The sequence below is a fragment of the Sarcophilus harrisii genome, chromosome 5 (assembly GCF_902635505.1).
Source record: "Sarcophilus harrisii chromosome 5, mSarHar1.11, whole genome shotgun sequence".
NCBI lineage: Eukaryota > Metazoa > Chordata > Mammalia > Dasyuromorphia > Dasyuridae > Sarcophilus > Sarcophilus harrisii.
Genome location: NC_045430.1, coordinates 147681171 through 147703505, shown reverse-complemented (window position 1 = coordinate 147703505; position 22335 = coordinate 147681171). Strand labels below are relative to the sequence as shown.

The 22335-nt window shown below is 32.7% G+C and overlaps 1 protein-coding gene across 4 annotated transcripts in view; it reads left to right on the top strand.

Moving 5' to 3' along the window:
- Positions 1–22335, top strand: part of RELN (reelin) — a 515944-nt gene that overhangs the window by 88591 nt on the left and 405018 nt on the right. For all 4 annotated transcript variants that reach the window (XM_031938705.1, XM_031938703.1, XM_031938706.1 and 1 more), the window contains exon 2: positions 1281–1391. In XM_031938705.1, coding sequence (XP_031794565.1) covers positions 1281–1391 — 111 coding nt within the window. The remainder of the gene's footprint in view (positions 1–1280; positions 1392–22335) is intronic.

Here is a 22335-nt window from a genome sequence, read left to right as displayed (position 1 = left end):
TTCCAGAGTCATTATTCCCATTTTACTAATGAGTGAATTGAGGCTTTGAGAAATGAATCAGCTTGTTCAGGATCATAAAGCTAATAAATAATGGAATTAAAATACAAACAAGAGCTCTGGTGCTCCTTCTATTGTATATGCTGCTATTTTTCCTCCTTGAATTGACTATACCATGTCATATTAGGCTACTGGCATGTCTGTTTATCTGGATAGTTAACAATATGGATACTTCTTATTGCTTTGAAGGACTCACTGGGTATCTTGGAGTTGAATTTATAAAGTCCCATCCAAGATACCAGTATGACACTTGCCTTCATCCATGAATTTTTTGTTATTGATACCAAAAATAATGATAGTTCCATACTACATATTGCTAAATAAACATTCGAATCTTTTATTCACTTTATGTATCATAGTATCTTTCACCTTTTATCATAAAGGACAAAATTTAAAGGTTAATGGAATAGAAAACATTGTAATTTCATAGAGAAAGTCTGTTGTAATTATTTTCCTGCAATAGTAAGCAAAAAGAACATTTTAGGTAACAAAATATGCATAAAGAATAAATTTAATTAGCTCCATTTTATGATCACAGGATCATAAATTCTTAGTAATGAACTTTCCATTAGTGAGGCACATACTACAGGCAATATATATCAGAAATCATTTAAGGACATTATAAGTAATGCATTAATTTTTCTTTCTTTGCTCACAAGAGGAAAAGGCATCAGTATCTTCATCCAAATTAGTCTGCCTTTTGTTGAAAAGTGTCAGGAAACACTGCTACAAAATGTAGGCTCACATAAAGAAATTCAGGGTATATTGCTATCCTTCCTTGTTCCAGTGAAGGATTGTTTCTCACAGTTTGGGGTGCTTTTAAAAAATATAATCAATACAATGCCAGATCTCCAGTGATGCTTTTGAAATTGTTTCTCAGAGGGGGAAATTTTTTCTCTTTAATAATATATTGTTTTCAGTTTGTTTTTCACACAGAGATTAAATTTGTTTGTGAATGGAAAAAGGCAGAACTGGTTGCCTAAACATAGAACAAAACATCATAAATTTTGGAGTTTGGCTTTTTTAAAAAGGTGTCTTGACCTAAGAATTCATTCTCTCCTCTCTTTAGGGGCAATATTGCTGTCACTGATGGACATAGTAGAGAATGATTATTGAACAAATGATAAATGTTATGTTAAAAATACTTAGCATTTTATAATAGGCATATAATTAAATGTTTTGATGACTGGCATTTATTTATTTATTTTTGTTTTATGTTTCAGTGACTATTTCCACAAGTACCTTCTTTGATGGCTTACTGGTTACAGGACTGTACACATCCACTAGTGTCCAAGCTTCACAAAGCATTGGAGGTGCTAATGCTTTTGGATTTGGTAAGTTTAATTTGATCCAAAAAAGAAGCCTATATATATGTTTTCTTGAGCTGGTGGTCATTGCTTTAAAAATCTATTTAAGAACCACTCCACATTCTTCTCCAGTCAGTATTCTAATATGACTTATTTAATTAAAAATAAATTACCGTCACAGAGGAGTATAAGAGTTGGGGGAAAAGGTAGGAGAATGAAAGCAATTAGCATAAGCATATAATGGACAGCATGACATCTTATCTAATAATATTTGTTCAGTAAAGCTATTATACGTGTTCTAGGATCTGCTTGCAGATATTTCATATTCTCTCGTTTAGGCTGCTGAAATTCATCTTGATTTTCGTGCATCAGTCAGAAACCAATCTTATAAACATTTTAAAAATATCATCAAATATTTGATATGTGAAAACTAGCCCTTTAAATTTGACCTAGGTGAACAATAAAGTCCATCAAACAACTGGGTGAACTCAAAAACCAACATGCACAAAATGGAAACGCCCAGTCTAATGTGGCAGAATATCTTTTTGACAAGAAGACTCTCAGAGACAGTGACAAAGACAGCTAAGCTATACTTGGGAACTGTAGACATGACTCTGACTGTTTTTCAGTACATGCATGTTTTGGTTTTGACCTTTTAATAATCTGTACAAAAAGGATCACTATTTACATCTCAATAAAGTGACAATGCTGATGGGAAAGAGAGGTGCAAAATAGCCATTTTGCAAAACTTAATAAAACTATTTCACTCAATTGATATTTTTATAGATTCAACTTCATATTGAAAATATAACTAGAAAATCATTGATTTTAAATTATGAGGACTTCATTATAAATGAAGTTAAAAGACCATCCTATTTTATTATTAATTAGTCATTAGTCACAGAGGCAACAAGATACAAAAATATCTTCATTCTCTATTCTACCTTAAATATTCCAAGCCAAATATATTTTAGTACAATAGAAAGAATAAAAGTGAATTAATATCTCCATAAATTATTAGTAAATTTACATTTTGAGAGAAATAGATTGTTTTATTACATTTGTAATAGTTTACATTTAGATAGCATGTTATAGGCCTTTAGATTTCATATTTTTGAGACGGCTCAGTGATGCAGTCAATAGATTCACGTTCCTGACCTTAAATGTGGACTGTGTGACCCTGAGCAAGTCATTTAATCCTATTTGTCTCAATTTCCTCATCTGTAAAATGAGCTGGAGAAGGAAATGGTAAACCTCTTCATTATATTTGGCAAGAAAATCCCAGATGGTTTCATGAAGAGTTGGACATGACTAAAAACAATTGAAGAACAACAAGGTTGTAGAGAACAGAGTCCTGGTTAAAGGACATGAATTCAAATGCAGCCTCAGATATTTAATAGTTGTATGACCTTCACCATGTCTCTTACTGGTTGCCTGCTTCACTTTCTTTATCTATAAAGGGATATTTATGATAATATGAGGCTAAAATGATATAATATTTATAAAGCACTTTATAAAACTTAAAGTGTTATTAAGGGATCTATGATCTAATTACTGAGGATCTTACCTCCATCAGTAAGGTGATATACATGTCTTTTCATCCTATGATTCCTTCATGTTTCTTCATAAACCCACCAGAGGAGAATGAACTCTATGTTTTTAATTAAGGCATTTTGATTTTTATGAATGCTAGTGAAACATTTGGGCTATTTATCCATCTGACCTTTTATGTTATAATTCACTTTTCTCTTTTTTTTTAGTTAGCTGTTTCCTTGATAAATGGTAACCCATTTATATACCCTATCTCATTAAAGTATTGTTTTTGTGTTATTTATTGACAGAATTGCCTTTTAGAAAAAAAAGAAGCATGTTTTATCAGGGTGATTTTTATGCAATAAGGTTTTTTGTTTAGATTCATATTGTTACTATCAGGCAACTTGGCAAAATGGAATGATAAAGACAAGGATGTTAAGAGTTAAGAAGCAATCTAACCAATTGGAAAAATATTAAATGCTCTTGGATAGGGCGAGCAAGTATAATAAAGATGACAATACTACCTAAACTAATCAATTTATTTAACGCTATGCCAATCAGACTCCCAAAAAACTATTTTAATGACCTAGAAAAAATAACAACAAAGTTCATATGGAAAAACAAAAGGTCAAGAATTTCAAGGGAATTAATGAAAAAAAAATCAAATGAAGGTGGCCTAGCTGTACCAGATCTAAAATTATATTATAAAGCAGCAGTTACCAAAATCATTTGGTATTGGCTAAGAAAAAGACTAGTTGATCAATGGAATAGGTTAGGTTCAAAGGCCAAAATAGTCAATAACTTTAATAATCTAGTGTTTGACAAACCCAAAGATCCCAGCTTTTGGGATAAGAACCCACTGTTTGACAAAAATTGCTGGGAAAATTGGAAATTAGCATGGCAGAAACTAGGCATTGCCCCACACTTAACACCATATACCAAGATAAGGTCAAAAATGGGTTCATGACCTAGGCACAAAGAATGAGATTATAAATAAATTAGAAGAACATAGGATAGTTTACCTCTCAGACCTGTGGAAGAGGAAGGAATTTATGACCAAAGACCTAGAGATCATTATTGATCACAAAATAGCAAATTTTGATTATATCAAATTGAAAAGTTTTTGTACAAACAAAACTAATGCAGACAAGATTAGAAGGGAAGCAATAAACTGGAAAACATTTTTACAATCAAAGGTTCTGATAAGGGCTTCATTTCCAAAATATATAGAGAATTGACTCTAATTTATAAGAAATTAAGCCATTCTCCAATTGATAAATGGTCAAAGGATATGAACACACAATTCTCAGACAAAGAAATTGAAATTATTTCTAGCCATATGAAAAGATGCTCCAAGTCATTATTAATCAAAGAAATACAAATTAAGACAATTCTGAGATACTGTTACACACCTGTCAGGTTGGCTAGAATGACAGGGAAAGATAATGCAGAATTTTGGAGGGGATGTGGGAAAACTGGGACACTGATATATTTTGGGTGGAATTGTGAATACATCTAGCCATTCTGGAGAGTGATTTGAAACTATGCTCAAAAAATTATCAAACTGTGCATACTCTTTGATCCAGCAGTGTTACTACTGGGTTTATATCCCAAAGAGATTTTAAAGAAAGGAAAGAGACCTGTATGTGCAAGAATGTTTGTGGCAGCCCTCTTTGTAGTGGCCAGAAACTGGAAACTGAGTGGATGCCCATCAATTGGAGAATGGCTGAATAAATTGTGGTAAATGAATATTATGGAATATTATTGTTCTGTAAGAAATGACCAGCAGGATGATTTCAGAAAGGCCTGGAATGACTTACATGAACTGATGCTGTGTGAAATGAGCAGGACCAGGAGATCATTATATACTTCAACAACAATACTATATATGATGATCAATTCTGATGGACATGGCCATCTTCAGCAATAAGATGAACCAAATCAGTTCCAATAGAGCAGTAATGAATTGAACCAGCTACACCCAGCAAAAGGACTCTGGGAGATAACTATGAACCACTACATAGAATTCCCAATCCCTCTATTTTTATCTGCCTGCATTTTTTATTTCCTTCACAGGCTAATTGTACACTATTTCAAAATCCGATTCTTTTTGTACACAAAATAACTGTATGGACATGTATACATATATTGTATTCAACTTATAATTTAACATATTTAACATGTATTGGTCAACCTGCCATCTGGGGGAGGGGGTAGGGGAAGGAGGGGAAAAGTTGGAACAAAAGGTTTTGCAACTGTCAATTCTAAAAAAATTACCTATGCATATATCTTATAAATAAAAAGCTATAATTTTTTTAAAAAGAGTTAAGAAGCAAGGCAAGAGTTAAAACAAGTTTAATGAGCTTGAGTCAGAATTTTCACATATATCAAGATCAAAGATAGTTTCAGAAGCTAAGCAGATAGAGGACCCCAGGAAAACATACATACTAAAGGAACAAACTAAGTGAAGGGTCAAAAATTAAGACATATAATCCAGAATAAGGAGACCTGGAGAATCTGAAGATGAGGTAAGACAAGCAAGCAAAGTAAGGTAATGGAGGTAATTTTAATAACTTGAAAGTACTCTAACTCATTACAAGGGCTTATTTTATATTTCCTATAAGGAAGAAAATAATTCCTAAATGAAATTAATATGGAATTAGCATCTGGCTGTAGTACTGAGTGAGGAAACTAGATCAAAAAAAAAAAAAAAAAAGGTTTGCTATTTGCTACAGCTCTGTTGAATCTGAAAAAATAAGAATAACTCATATTTACATAGTTTTGAAGTTTCCAAAGTTATTTTCTCATAACAACCATGGAAGTTAGTTACTACACATATTTTGCTCATTTTCCCCAAATATCTCTATGCATATTTGCTTTACTTTTGTTCATATATACATTATAAAGACTCTTGGTTTGTCATAAAAGGATAGCAGTCATTATATTTATGTAACAGCAGTCTAAGGATATCATGCTTCTTAATTTGAGTCTCAGATACTTTGTTATTTGTCCATGTCCACACATTAAGTATCACAGACAGGACTTGAATATGAATATGGATAACTATAACTTATCCATAACCTATGTTATAAGTGTTTTTTATCATATATAAGACTACTATATGAGAAAAAGAAACATCATCAAGGATCACTCAAAACCAACTATATTTATAGATCAGCAATTTTGTAGAGTACTGATAATTACATGGATGGCAAATTACCTCAAACATAAGTTTTAGAACCCTCTTGAAGAATAAATCCATTAATTAAAATCATTTCAATTGAGCAAACATTACTTCAGAATTTACTATGTGAAGAGCATTGTAATGATATTGTAGTTAGTCGGTAATACTTTAGTACTGGTATGGTTCATCTGGGCATCAATAGATACATCCCCCTAATACTTAGTATGTAAATTTCCATTTATAATTTTGTATTTACACCTTTCCTATAGATGATTTTTTGACAGACATAAAGATTTCTTTATACTAAGGTCTGATAATATTCTAATCCTTTTCTCCTATGATTTTTTTTTTACAACTCTCTATATACACATGACTGAAAAAAAACACAAAAGGAAAACTTTAGAATTAAAATATAGTTGAATATTGTCAGGATTATTTTTTTCCTCCAAAAGTATTTTTAAAATTATCAATATCTTTTGTTTTCAATCACCTTAATTTTAAATTATATCTCTTTTGTTTTCCAATTACTAGAGAACTAAAGATTAAATAAAAACTAAAGACTGAAATAAAGAATAAAAGAGAAGAAAAAACCACAACTGAAAATCTGAGCAACACATTAACTGAGTCAGTCTTGCTTTGGTAGTTTTCCGCCTCTAATAAGAGAAAGAGATTGGTTTTTTTTTTCCTTTTGTGTCACTACGTTAGGGAGATGTACCATTCATTTTTTTTTACTTTCCATTTCCATTTAAAATCTTTTAAAATAAGAAACCTACATGAAGTTTTCAACATAAAATGTTTGCATTACTTTTAAATACTAATCAAATTATTTATTTGAGATCTACATTTAATTTTCTCTTTATGATCAATAGCCACCAGAGAAGTATTTTTATGGTAAAAGATGGGAAGGAAAAGGGGGGAGAGACAAAGAGACAGAAGAAGGGGCTGGAGAGGGGGGAATTTTTTTGCAAAATAAAGAATATCATCACCTTTACAATATTTTTGTCACAATCAGCATAACATTGTATAAACCAGGTAACAGTTATTATATCTTCCTTAATCTTAAGAGGTTATGGGTAATGAAGATTATGCTGAAATCATGAGGCATGCCTAGTCTATTGAATGGAAGATGCTTTGAATATTTAATTTACTGTGAGGCTTTGACTTTTCAATGGAGTGTTAAGCAAACAGAGGGTTCTTGGCATTTTTCCAACATGTTCTAGTGGTAAATAGCATATGCTATGTTTAACTAGCTCTGATAAATGAGGGCTAAGTAAAGCATTTAATTCCATCTGAATAGGTGATTTTATGTATGAAAGTTTTTGTACGGCTTCTCTAGCATTGGTCTTATTGCATTAATTCCTTAAAGTTCCAGAATGGGCACTATGACCATAAATTATACATATAAATAATCAAAATAAGAATTGTGATTATCCTTCAAGTATTATTTTATAAGTGTAATTATGTCAGTATTTTTATGAAAAAAAAAAAACAAACAAAACAAGATTATTTAAAATGCATGAATGACCATAGCCATACCCAACAGCCAGAATTAAATGAAAACAATAGATATGCAAAGGATGCCTGGGGGCCAGGAATATAGAGCTTGGAATATTTCATTTTACTTGTCAATGTGAATTTGAAAACATGAAGCCCTGGAGAGGTCTGATGTTTAATTATAGCTTGCCCATTTTTACATTCCATCATCTATCTTTGCCTTTGAGTGGCAATTTAGTCATGAAAAATTTTCATGTCTCATTGGAATATTGTTTAAATATAATAACATATAAAACTATATGAATTTTTTTCAGGGGATAGTTTGTTATTTGAAAGATGTATATGCTTTAATTTAAAATATGTAATAGTACTTTAAGTGCATTATATATGTTTCATGCAGATGATTCTAATTTATTAATTCATTAGTTCATAGATCCGAAGCTTGAAGCAATTTCAGATATTACCTACTAGTCCCTCTCCTTATTATAGATGTGGAAATAGAGGCTTGGACAATTTAAGTGACTTGTTCCAGGTCTTACAAGTTGAAGGTGTTCAAGAAAGGATTTGAATCTGGGATTGCTGATGCCAAGTCCTTAATGTCTCTAGAGGGGAAAATTTACCTTAATTGATATCTGTATACATGTTTCTTTACAAAGGTAATCATATAAGTTTTAAGGAATACAAATTTTTATTAAGTTATGAGTGATCATTAGTAGATAAAGAATACAAATGATTGACAAGTATCCCCAAATTAGAAAGGCTTTGAATATGAAGCAGTTGACTGCCTTCATGTGCTGCAAGTACCAGATTAGGGAAATCTGGAATAGCTTCCTAGTAGTATGTATATACACATATATAGCTAAACAATTGTACTAATATATACAATATGGTAAAATACTTATTAGCTTAAGTGAGGTCATGTGATTTGCAGAGAACATTCATAATGCTAAAATATTGATTTTTCTGAATCTCTAGTAAGAAATGTATCTATTAAATTCATATGTGAAATTCAAACAAATATCCTCCTACTCACAGGTAGCAAATTATTGTAATGAACTGAAGAAACCTCAGTTTGAACAAATCATTTTAGTTAATAGAAATATATAAACTATTTACCAGTTAATGAAATTGCTATACTCACTTTTTAATATATTGCTACTTCTACTGATACAAATTCAACAACTCCATTCTTTGATAGATTATTTCATGAGTATTTGTGGCCAAAATAGATTCAGTAAAAGTATAACTTACATTTTAGTAATGTGACTTTTCAAATTTAGTTTCTTTTGTTTCTGGAAGCCAGTTCATTGAGGGCCCATAATTAGACCCTTTCTAGATTGATGGTCCTGAGCTTTCACTCTACTGGCATAACCTTTGAGAAGGGTCTCAGAAGGACCAGGATTTACTGAAAAAAAATGTTTGCTATTTATAATACATTTGTGAAAAGTTATTTTACTCTAAACTCAATTATTTATTCAATAAATATCTATTATATATGAGTCTTACATAAAAAATCATTCTAGTAGAAGATAAAACTTTTCCTGAAAAATAACAGTATGATATATAGATTTGAACCTAGGTTCTATAAATACAAATTAATGCTCCTTCCATATTATATAATATCCTCCTATTTCAGAGAAAGAGAGAGAGAGAGAGAGAGAGAGAGAGAGAGAGAGAGAGAGAGAGAGAGAGAACCAAACTAGAGCCATTCTAATAACGTAGATTAATATTGACTTAAGGGAAAATTTGTTTTTAAATATTTTTGAAGCATTTGTGATCTGTGTTTTCTTACTCCTTTTTCCAAATGAACAGTAAAAGAAAAATCATCATAATAAACATGCATAATCCAGCAAAACAAATTCCCATTTTCACCATGTGTAAAAACATATGCTTCATTATTCACTTTAAGTTCATCCCCACTTTGTCAGCCTGATGGGTATTGTGTTTTTTCTTTTGTCCTCTGGAATCATAGTGTATCACTACATGGATCAGTGTTCTCAAATCATTCAAAGTTGTTTTTCTTTATAATGCTGTCATTATATAAATTATTCTCCTGCTCACTTTACTTAGTATCAGTTCATAGAGCTCTTTATAAAAGAACTTCTATTTATACCCTTGACAGAAGATTAAGGCATATTTCTTAACTGCCAACTAAAATCTCTTAAAGAGATCGTAGAATTTTCAATTAAAATGTTTATGACACTGCAACAAACATATAGAGTATTATGTTCCACATATATAAAGACAAAGAAGGATAAAGATATCTAGTCATAAAATCTCAGATTTTGGAGGGGCTTCAGAGGTCATGTGGAATATCTGAGGGCATCCTGAACAGTAATCTCTTTTGTAGCTTTCTTTAAAAGTCATCCGTCTATCATTTGAATATTTTCAGTGATGAGAAATTCACTAATTTCTGGAGAATGAGCTGATTGCTATGAATTACTTAACAATATTACCTCTCTGATTGTTGGGGATTTTTCAGTCATATTGATATAAAAGTTTACATCTTTGTACCTGGCATCTTTTGCTGCTATTCTATGGCAAATTGCAATAAACCTAATCCCCCTTGTACCTGATAGTATTTATAAGTCTATCATATACCCTCTTAGTCTTCTTTTATCTAGACTGAATCTCCCTGGATCCTTTAACTAGGATGTTGCGTGACATCAAATAAAGTCCTCTTGAAATCCTGCTAGCCCTTTTTTGGTTGGAGACTAGTATCCTTGCTCAGCTATGGTACTTGTAACTCTACCCAATACTTTAGATATAATATGATCAAAACAGAGTACTGTCATGTTAAAACTCCCTCATTTTTGAAACTGTAATTACAGCCTAACTAACTTTATATTAACTTTTCGTTTGTTGTCTCATATTTAGCTGGCAATGGTTTAATAGATTCAAATATTTTTATACAATTTGTTTTCTACTCTAGCTAAGTGCCTCATATGACTCTTAATAGTAAATATTAATTATCTTAGATAATAATAAACATTAATGTTTGCCAGCCTATGCTTGTGTAATTGAATTTAGAAAAACCCAAATGCAGCACTTTATTTTTTTGATATTAATTTTTTTCAATGGAATCAATGCACCCCATTGGTTTTAGTAGAAAAGCATATTATCAATAAAAATTACAATGAAAAAGAAAGAATGTAATTAGAGATGACATAAAAGGAGGTTTGTTGGTCATATATTAAGAGCAAGAGATGATTATGAGCAATTTGGGTGCTTTATTGTTAATTACATGACATCAAGAACTCTAAAGGAAAGCTTCCAAGATAACAGGTGGAAACATTGTGGAGGATTTAAATGAGAACATAAGGTTGTAATGCACACTACTGTAAATATTAGTGAGATCCACTGATCCAGCAGAATACACAGCTTCCATCATATTAAGCTTCCATCATTATTATAACATCAAAATCTTTCAAGTTCTTGATTCTATAATTTAAAAAGTTACCTATCTTTCCTATCTTTATGTGCCTTCCACAATGTCTTCATTCAAGATATTGATAAAAATGCTGATTTGATTAGATTCAAGAAGGTATTCCTAGTATACTACAAGAAATCAGATTTATATTTGCATTCTCCAATCCAACCTATATCTTTCTGCTTTTTTCTACAATGGTTTTATACATTTTTGTTAAATGACTTGTTTAAATTCAAATATATGGTGCCTTGCAGTAGTGATATATGACATTTGAGGTATTGAAGCATAATTATGTTGCTAGCATTCTTCTAATCTACTTGGATAAAATGGATCAGAAAGAGAAAAGAAGCTAGTCTGTGTTGAATTCTAAACAAACCCATTCTTGTTCATAGTGATGATTACTTTCTTGAACAGTTATCTCTCTCATCTTTCATTTTTAATTTGAAGCAGTCTTGATTGGTTCCACAATTATCTAATCAAATGTATTTAACAAAGGCTAAGGAGAATATATTTGATTAGATAATTATGGAATCAATCAAGATATACCCATATATCATTAAATAAAATCCAAATCTACCTTCAGACCTTGACTTTAGATAAAAATATTTTGTCCAATGCTTCAAAATCTCATGAATTGCTTAATATAGTGGTAGGATCTCTGTAAGTATTAGTAAAACTGGAAAAAAAAAAAACCCAGAGGTAGAAGAACCTAGAAATATATTATTGTCTAGAAACTAATAATATTTTTGGGAACTCAAGGCCAACTTTAATATATTATAAATTATAAACTAACAAAAACAATAAATGTATGACAAGGTCAAATAATTTCAATAGTCAGACCATAAAAGACATGGGAATTCAAAGTTAGGTAAGGTCATTGTAGGATAGTGTGGTCAGAAAAGGTTGCAGGAAGGATGAGACCAAAAGCTGGTCCTTCAAAGAGGGGTAGAAATTTTTAAAAGGGCAGAAAGAGGATTTTTTTGGCAGGGTACAATGGAAGGAATTTCTCATTTAATCACACTTCCATTTTACTGATAGGAAAATTGAATCCCAGAGAAGTTAAACTACTTAAGCTGGTGTAGCTGTTGCTGAATCCAATTCTTTATGACCTATTTGGGGTCTTCTTTGTCAAGATACTGCAGTAATTTGCCACTCATTTTACTGATGAGGAAATTAAGGCAAACAGGGTTAAGTGACTTACCTAGGATCACACTGCTTAGAAGTGTCTCAGGCCAGATCTGAACTCTGGAAGATGAATCTTTCTGACTCCAGGTCCTGCACTCTACCAATTATACTACCTAGAGCTATCTTTACCTTTATACGGGCCCCATCTCTCATTAGTCCTACTTGGGACTTCTTAAACTTTTTTGACTCATGACTCCTTTTCCCCTGAGGAATTTTTATACAACTCTGAGTACATAAATATATAAAATAGACATAAAAATGAAATATTTACTGATAATAAATCATAAAGAAATTTATTTTAAAACAATTCTTTGGTATACATATAATTTTACTATTTATTAAAGATGAAAATGAATACTAATGAAATGGATGTGCTTTTTTAACATAAAGAATGAAATCTTGAAAAATATTTGATAACTTTTACTGTTGCTAAATTTTTCCAACCCCCATGTTCAGTTATACAACCTCAAATGAGGTTGCAACCCACATTTTTAGAAATTTTAATCCTGGTACAGTACTCTGGTTTTTAAAAAGAGCCAGTCATCAAGTCATCATTAAGTTGCTGCTAAGTTCCAGGCACTGAATTGGGGGGGAGGGGTTAAAAAGAAACAGAAACAAAGCACTTCTGGCTTCAAGGAGCTCACATCCTATTGGAAGAGACAACATGCAAATAATTGTGTATGTAAAAGGTACATGTACAGTAGAGGGAAAAGTACTTGGCTGAGGCAGGGCAGGGTGGGGCAAAAGGGCAGGGGAAGGAGGAAGGGCGTAAGAAAAGGCTTCTGCAGAAGGTGGGGTTTGAGCTATATCTGGAAGGAAACCAAAGGAGACAGACAGGTAGCAAATGTGAGTAGGGAAAACTTTCTGTGCATGAGAGTTAGATAACCAATTAGTATTATACAGATTGGAGATAGAGAAAAAGAAAGGAATACAAAGCCACAAGATTCATGTATCTATTCATCAATAAATCCTGAAGATCTGGAGGCCAAAGGAGTTTATCCTTATATACTTATTCTATCCCATATCAGGTTCAGTTTGAAAGGGGAACTTCCATAGTAATTGTGTTCTATCACCTTTGCCTTTCCTTTTTCTTCTCCTTATCTCTCTTTTGACAAAATAAAGTTACTCCTACAAATAAATAACTCATTCAAATGGCAATGAACTGTTTAAACCCTAGGGTTGAACTGTTACCACAAGAGATATTTGGACAATTACCCAGTAGTCCAAATAATCTGTGGTTTTCAGGAATTAGAGATTCCATTGGGAGCATCTGCCAGGCTCCACCTCCACCCTTATTCTCTCATGATATTATGTATGTGATTGTTTATCTTCCTGGTGTCCTTGGAAGTTTTATCCCCAGAAGCCTGGATCCCTGGAAACTTCATGCAATGGTCTGGCATCATGGGAATCAGTCTGACCTAGCTGACTGATATAGATACTGTCATCCCTTTCCAAGTCTGCTAGATCTCTCAAGCCATTCTTTTTTCTCTTTCTCATTTCCCTGGAAAGATCCCAACATTTGTGGGGTTAGGAATGTAGCATTTAGAAAAGCCTGAGGTGGGGGAAGGAAAGCAAAGAATAAAGCAAGGAGAGGCATTAGAAGAATATACAGAATCAGGCTGAGAAGTGTTAGGGAAGGAAATCTGCTTTTTCGTGTCTCTTACTCTAGCTGGCTATTGTAAGACCTGAACTTGAATTCTACCCTAAATTTCAATTAACTGTGTGACTCTTCCTTGACAAATCCTCTGACTTCTCTTGGTCTCAGTTCTATAAAATGTCTTCAGTTTTCAACTAAAATAAAGATAATAATAGCTCTGCCTCAAAGAGGTTATTAGAATATAAATAAAAGGCTTTGCTAACTACAAAGCACTATACATATCATACATACATATGCATACATATCTATGGTAGCTCTCATCAGCATTGTTATGACTTGAAAATATAACACAGAAAGCTTATATTATGCTTCAATTTCAATGGGTCTGGGATCTTATCTGGGCAGATGACAATTCATCAACATCTTTTCATCCTGTCAAGTTTTTGTTCATGTCTTTCCAGACCAAGAGGGAAAAATCTTGGATTAGTTAATACAATAATGGTTAATGGTAGCTAAACTGCATGTGCAGCTAGGTGGCATAGTGAATAGAGTACTAGGTTTAGAATCAAGAAGACTCATATTCCTTAATTCAAATATGGCCTCAAAGACTAGCTGAGTGAACCCAAGCAAGCATGTAACCCTAGTTCCCTCAATTTTCTCATCTGTAAAATGAGCTAGCGGAGAGATGGCAAATCACTCCAATATCTTTACTGAGAAAATCCCAAAATGTGGTCATGGAGAGTTGGATGTGACTGAACAACAAGAAGCTAAAATTTAGATTTCGCTTTAAGGGTTGCAAAGTGCTTTACATAGATCATCCCATACCTATTTAAGATTTTAAAGCTTACAATGTACTTAATTCCCAATAGCCCTGTGAAGTATCATTACTATTTTCTCTTACAGATATGGGACTCTGAGAAAAGATTTGTCCAAAGTCAAACAAATAATAAGTATCAGAGGCAAGATTTGAATTTAGATCTACTGATTACAAATCTTGTTTTGTTTTTGTTTTTTACTAAATCATATTTCTTCTGAGTAATTTTCCTTAAGTATAGATCTGATCATGTAACTTACTTAGCCAACTAAGTCCAACTGTCCTCCTATTGAATCTAGAATTAAAAAATAAATAAAATAAACTTCTTTATTAATATTTCAAAGACTTAATAACCTGCCTTTCTAGACTCATTGGGCATATTAAGTTCCTTTTCCCATCGTCTGTGATCCAGCCAGACTGGCTCTTCTGTTCCTTATTCTCCATATTCCTTTTCTATAGTTTTTTCAGTAGTAATCTTGCATCATTGAAATACATTCTCTCTTAGGTCTGCCTTGTAGAGTCCCTGTGTTCTAGCTTCAGATGCAGCTCAGATACCATTTTATGCATAAAACCTTTCCTAAATTCCGCCCCCCCACTCCAAATTGCTAGTACCCTCCCAATTCATCCTCATACTAGTGTTTTGGATTTTATTGCTTTGTGTATGTATGAATAACTATAACTATGTTAGAAATACACTATATAGTACATGTCTATTTTGTTATATATATATTATACAGATATATTTGCTTTGTATATATATATATATACACACATGTGTGTATATGTGTGTTTGTTTTATTTTCTCTGTAGTTTAACCTGTACTTTTTGATTCCCTCGTTAGAATATAAGCTCATTGTGAGTAGGGATCATTTCATTCTTTGTTTTTATATCCTGAGAAGCTAGTAAAATTCCTAGAACACATTAGGAGCTTAATAAATATTTGTTGATTTGTTAATTATACATGAAGAAAGTATGTAATTGTCAGGCTCATGATAAAGTTATTTCTGTGAAAGGCTGAGCAATATCTGGTAGGAACAAGGTTGTACCAAGCAGGGATTAAGCTTGATGGAAGCTTCAGCGCTTCTACTAGATAATTCCGACCTAGCTAAAGGGATTGGGTTGAATCTTCATAAGTGCTAAGAGTTTTAGGTGAATTGTGGTTAGGCATTTCCTGTTAATGAAGGCTTATCCTTCACTAGATGTAACTGGAATCAGGAATACTTTTCCTCTGTATATGTGAATTAAAGAAAGCTTAGGAATGGTGGGTCTCTGCTGATAAGAAATCCTGTTTTCTAGGAAAGTGACACTTTCAAAGTATGCTAGGTAGTCCAGTGTGACAAGATACAGGATAGAAGTATGTGCTTAAGAGAGAGAACATCAAAGGTTGATTTAAACCTAGAAGTCATTTCACCTGTGGTATGGGTTTTTCCTGAGATCTTTGGTTCTTTTATGGTTGCCAGATAAAGAAATATAGGTTTATATAGTTGATACACATGATGAATAATTTATAAATATTATTGGATAAAGTTGGCATCTCTTTTATTTGCAGTAGTCAGGAAAGAGCAATAGCTAAATGTAAGAGGGTTTAAAATCATTATATGTAAAGTCATTAAATGCTCTTGAAACTGTTTTTTTTTACATTCAAAATTAACATATTTAAAAAATAAAGATGGGAAAGCATATGTGTGTAAGTTGCTGCTACTGATTTTTGGATTTAGTTTAATAGATGTCAGAGTTGCCTCATGAGGCAAGAGAACACAACTAAATTACTGTTTTCAGACCTTTGAATATCTGAATGAAAAGATACTTGTAAATGTGGGAGTTGCATTCTTTGAAAACAGAAAACTGAAATCTGTTAATATTCTTGTAAAAGTTGATGCTGCACTATACTCCTCCTTGTTCTCTTTCCCACCACAGCTTTCCATTTATCTTCCTACATGTTCTCTAGGGTCAAAACTATACCACTATTTCTAGTGAATTGTGTTATTTTGAGGAGCTTAATTCAGGAAAAATCCCTGCACAGTCATTGCTGTAAGCATCACATTTAAAATAGGAAGCATAACTATTGGAAAGCTGGCAAAAATATTGCAAAATTACTATACTCTGTTTAAAAAAGACAATTTGTTGCTTTAATAGTAAGACATACTGTTAGCCATCCCTGATTTTTCAACCTCTTTGGTACCCCCACTGACATCAGCAAATGAAGAAATGTGAATACCCCTCTACCTCCCAATCCCGACCACTGCACTTTTAATAAAACTGACACAGTAGCTTTTAGAATACTAGATGGAGCACTAAAATGAAAGTATTAGAGAATGGTGGAAGTGGAAAGTCACCATACATTTATTAATGATTGTTACATGCCCGGCACTGTGCTAAGCCAAAGGGATACAAAGAAAGATGAAACAAAAAGTCAGAAGGAACCTTTGGAATCATTTAATCCAAAGTTCTTAACATAAGGTCTCTGTGTGTGTGTGTGTGTGTGTGTACACATCTTAACTCAAGAAGCCATCCCATTTCTATTAAACAAAATGTAAAAATCAATAGCAGCAGCTTCAACACAAAATTGTGGTATCTTTGAAATGTGTACGTGTGTTCTTATATGTGTGCATGTGTGTATTCATTATAATTGGTTTCCTTTGCAATCATGTATATTTTACTTTATGCATTTAAACTGAAAAGAGATTCATTAGCTTTTCCAGTGGGGGTCCATGATAAGAACCCCAGATACTTCTTTTACAGATAAAGAAACTAAGGTCCAGATTTAGGTTAAATTACTTGCCTGAAGTCACATATGTAGACTTATTTGCCACATATGGACCTGGATCTGGTGTGTGGCATTCCCCAAGGGAATATTACCATTAGCTTTTGCCCCCTAATGTGAAGGACATAGCTAAATGGAAACTAAGTTTTCTTGGGATTCCAACACTAAACACTAAAAAAATTGTGAAGTGATTAAAATTTGTCTCTCTCTCCCCCCTCACTCATTTTCTCCCTTTCTCCCTTCCTTTTCTCCCTCCCTCCATATATACATATATTTAAGAGTGTATATATGTATTTTATATGTGTGACATACATACATATGTGTCTATATTTATATTTATGTGTATAGCATGTATAATATGTAAATACAATATAAAATGTATATGTTGTATATTATACATACATATATATATTATATATTTTACTTCCACTTGGGATCTTTTATTCCATCCTCAGGAAAGAAAATTCCTTTGGTCTCTGATAACCCTAATATGAATAATAGTGCACTTTTCTCTTATGTATTTGTATTTTGATCTTCATTTCTGACTGTGGATCTAATTTAGAAATAAAAGGCTTTGTTTTCTGTTAAAGAATTGGAAGTGTTTTTTGTTTTTATGAAAGTACCCCAGAAATAGCATACCTTAATGGCTGCTTCTTGCATCTCTGCAGAAGTACGTTACTGATTAAATGGTGCCATATTGTTATGATACAGACATGATTTGGTTTGAGATAATGTGTAAACTTATAGATATCCATGTGATAAAGACTTTTTGTTTCTAAAGAATTAAATACTCAAAGGAACTGGGTTCTAATCCTGTATCTCAAGCACCTCATCTATTAACTAAGGGAAACTTGTCTAGATGATCTCAAAGACTACTTTCATTTTAAACATTCTCTAAGATGTAGTCAAGGTGTCATTTAGGATCTATTTTTTTATATCTGCCTTAAGTGTGAAAGCCAAGGGAAACATATAATATTCAATTGCCACAAGAAATGGGATAGGAGAAGTAATTTTCTGTTTTTCATGTGTGTTTCCTTTAAATTTTCTTAAGACATTTATTCTTTAATAATCATTACAGCCTTAAAAATAAAAATCCAGGCAGCTTTCCATTGGATTCTATTTTCTTTACCTGAAAGTTTTCAGTTCTGCATGTATAACCTTTTGATTCTAATGTGCTGTTTTATAAACTAGTGAAATTGCTTCAGATCCCTGGATTACTCTGTGATAAGCCAAATGGGCTTCAGGACACTCCCTTCACACTACAGACACATGCCAGAAACCAAACAGATGGTAAAGTAGGAAGAAATGACCCTCGGCATTCTCATTAGAACAGTCGGCAAAATTTTAATGGGCCCCCGTTTGCCTTGTGCTGTATCTAATACCCTTTGAACTGCCACTTTTTTTTTCTGTTACAAGTCAACAACCACCATGTATATTTTAATAGGGATTATCAAACACAATTTGCCCAGAAGATGTACCAGTCCTCCACTGCTAATTAGCCAAGTTTAAATAATCACTGAGTTCTGGAATAATTGGAAAGAAACACTGTTTTTCTTGCCAGTGCATAATTACTAATTAACAGGAAGATAAAATATCTGTGTAGCAGTCATATCTAGGAGAATCTGTTAACAGTTAATTAACTTGTGAATTAGTGCCAAGTTGATTTTGGTCAAGAAAGTTTATAGAAAATCCTCATCTATTTAAAAAAAAAAAACCTCTCTTGACTATAAATAAGAAGGGCATTTGTAGAGCAAATATGGTAATGGTGGCTTCTGTTTAACATGATAGAGCTAAGGCTCACATTTATGATATGGAAAGTGTTCACGTATGCTTTTAGTTTGAGACGTATGATGGCGGCTTTGCCACACCATTGGTTTCACAGGAAACTTGAAGCTTCATTAATTGTCTAGTCGCTTGATCCTGATAATTGTATGGGCTTTCTCAACCTTAAAATTTCCACATGAAATTGGACCATAGATTGTTCTGTGTTTTCTGCTTATTGACATTTAGAACTTAAGTGCAGCTGGTGACTCACAAAAAAGCAAAAATTAACTGTCATTTTTACTTTGTTTTTGTTACTGGGAGAACTTGCCATCACATTCCTTCCCTATCAATATTTGTAAACATACAAATTTAGACACTGAAAACAGTTGTTAAGAAATAAGCTTTAAAAAAAAAATAAAGTGACAACATGTTGTTAGCATGGTAAGCACTAAAGACAAAGGATAAAAAGCCAGTCCATATTTATATGATGCTTTCAGAGGTACAAAATACTTAAAGTACTTTCTGATTTGATAGATAAATTTTTAAGCACTTAACACAAGTACCTATCTTATAGTAGGTACATAAAAATGCTTGTTTTTGCTCTTCCTTCCTTATTCAATCACACAAATCAACCAAAGATCCCATTGGTTTAAAATTAAAATTTGCAAAATGTTCCTGGGGAGAATAGTGGAGTTTAGTCACATATTCTTAATCAATAAACTTTTGTTATGCTGTGCTGGGGATACAAATATGAAAATAAAAAAATTGCATGCCCTTAAGGGGTTTAAAATCTATTGGAGGAAGAGAGCACAAAAGAGAAAGCAGAAAAAGGGGGTAGAATATAAAAAAAATCAAAGAAATCCAAAATGAGTACAGCCTAGTGGGAAATGAGGGAGTTGTCTGAGCAAATCTTTCTCTTATCACCCCTTCTTCTGTGGAGGCTTAGGAATTTATGACTTCACCTTCTGATCAGAGTGGCAGAGGTACTACTGAAGTGTGAATCCCCAGGCTAATTAGATCTTGCAAGATGATGAGATTTCTCAAAGATGAGTTTACTGGTGGCTTGGTAAAGAAGCCAAAGATGCCTAAAGTGAGTGTAGTCAGCTAGGAAATGAAATGAGGAGGATATATTGGAGCACTTTTCTTTCACAGAACATCAAAGAACAATGATGGTGAAAATAAGTTTGCAGAAGTCTTTATAAGAGATCTAATTAAGCCAGATCAATTTTGAAAGCATTGAGGGAAGTCAAGATTTCATGATCTGGTCTGTAAAAGATCCATGTCCTAAAGGATGTTTCTTTGGGGAGAGGAATTCTCAACTCAGAGAACATAAAACCTTTGGCAAGGTACAAAATCTGGAGAGGGGTAGAGAAAGAATCACAGTAACGATGGCGATGTTGATGATGATATAGTGTTTCATGACTATTTGTTGAATGTCCTCCTTGCTCTTATTTTCACCTTTCTATAAGAGATTGTCAAGTTGAATTGATATTAGGGACAGGCTAAAATTGTACGTCTGTGTACTGTCAAACTATTCAAGAGCAATAGTAGGGACTGGAGGAAACTGCATATTTTTTACATAGCACCACATTATCACTCGATGGAGGTGAGCAGATGGTTCCTGCCTCTGTGGCTAAATTAATTAACTCAAAGGGTAGTAAGATATAATATCAAAAGGTAAACAGAATGTCTCAACCCAACATAGTGACTTTTCTGTTATTGTTTTTTCCCCACTGAGGAATTGTGATGCAGAGAGAAAAGTTCATTTAGATAAGGTAAAAAAAGGAGCAGGCAAGGCAGAATACTCAAAAAAGTATATAAAGAGCATCATAAACTAAAACTCAGGGTTTAAAAATAATGAAAATCGTAAAATGATTTGAGTGGCTAATTTACTTCTAAGAAATTCAAAATTTAGGTAGAACTTCAAATTTTTTGATGCCAATTTTTACTTTAGAGCAGAGATTTTTGACATTGTTTTGGTAACATGGACTCATTTGGCGGTCTAGTGAAACCTGGGGGTTCTTTCTCAGAATCAGTATTAATACATAAAATCAATTATATGGGATTACAAAGAGAACCAATTTTATTGAAATACAGTTATCAATTTTTAAAAAAATAAATTTTATTGGTCACAGGTTAATAATGCCTGCTTTGATGAGAGAAGGAACTTTTGGATTTCATGATACCCATATGTTCTATGAAGCAGAATTCAATATTGATGAGGTTTTTTTAGATCCTGTTCACAAGGGTTTAGTTAATGAAATTAACAAAGGGAATTCAGTTTTAAATGAAGCTCTAGTATTATTTGATATACTTGAACTTGTAGAGCTAATCTCTTGCTTGATTGGAAAGGGTTACTGATGCTTTTGATACCAGTAGTATTACACGAGTTGCAGCAAATTCTGATTTTTTTTAGAACATGTTTTCAGGTTTTGATTTTTATGTATAAAACATGTTGAAAAAAATAGTTTATGGAAACAATTGGAACTAGGAAAGTCTGATATGTGCAAAGATCAGTGATGCTTTGGGTACCAGTAGGACAAACAGAGACATCAGGAATTCAGGACTTCTGCAGGCATCAGAGTACCCAAAAAACAACTATAATAACAAGAAAGTAGTAATAAGAGAGTTCAAAAAACCCCAAGTCAAATACTCAGGGTTTGATGGAATGGAAGAGAGAGCAGGAACTCTTTACTTCTAAATTCCACTAGTAAGCATAAGAAATGAAACCATGAAGAGAGGAAGAAAGACAAATGACATATGTAAGAACAGACAGAAAAAAAAGAGAGGTGGAAAGTTATAGTGGGCCACAAATAATGGTCAGTGGGGCCAGAGAGTCTTTGGGCTTTTGATCTAAGGTTAAGAAAAGACTATAGTGACATCTTGGCAATCTGTGAAAAAGGATTCATTGACAAAAAGGATCACATATTAAAGGATGGAATGGAGGTAATTTCTTTGTCCAAGTTAAAAATAGTTCCCACTGAAATTATATTTGCTAGCAGTATTAAGTTTAGAAAGATCAAATTCTAGTCTACTTTAATTCAAGATTGGATTATGATGGCATAGATTGTACAAATAATCTTATTATTAGACCCTAGATTTTGCAGAGGTGACATTTTCTATAATAAAATGTCCCGAAATATGCAATTTTATTGTTTAAGCTTTGTTGATATTTTCAAGAAATCTACCAACTCAACAAAGTCATT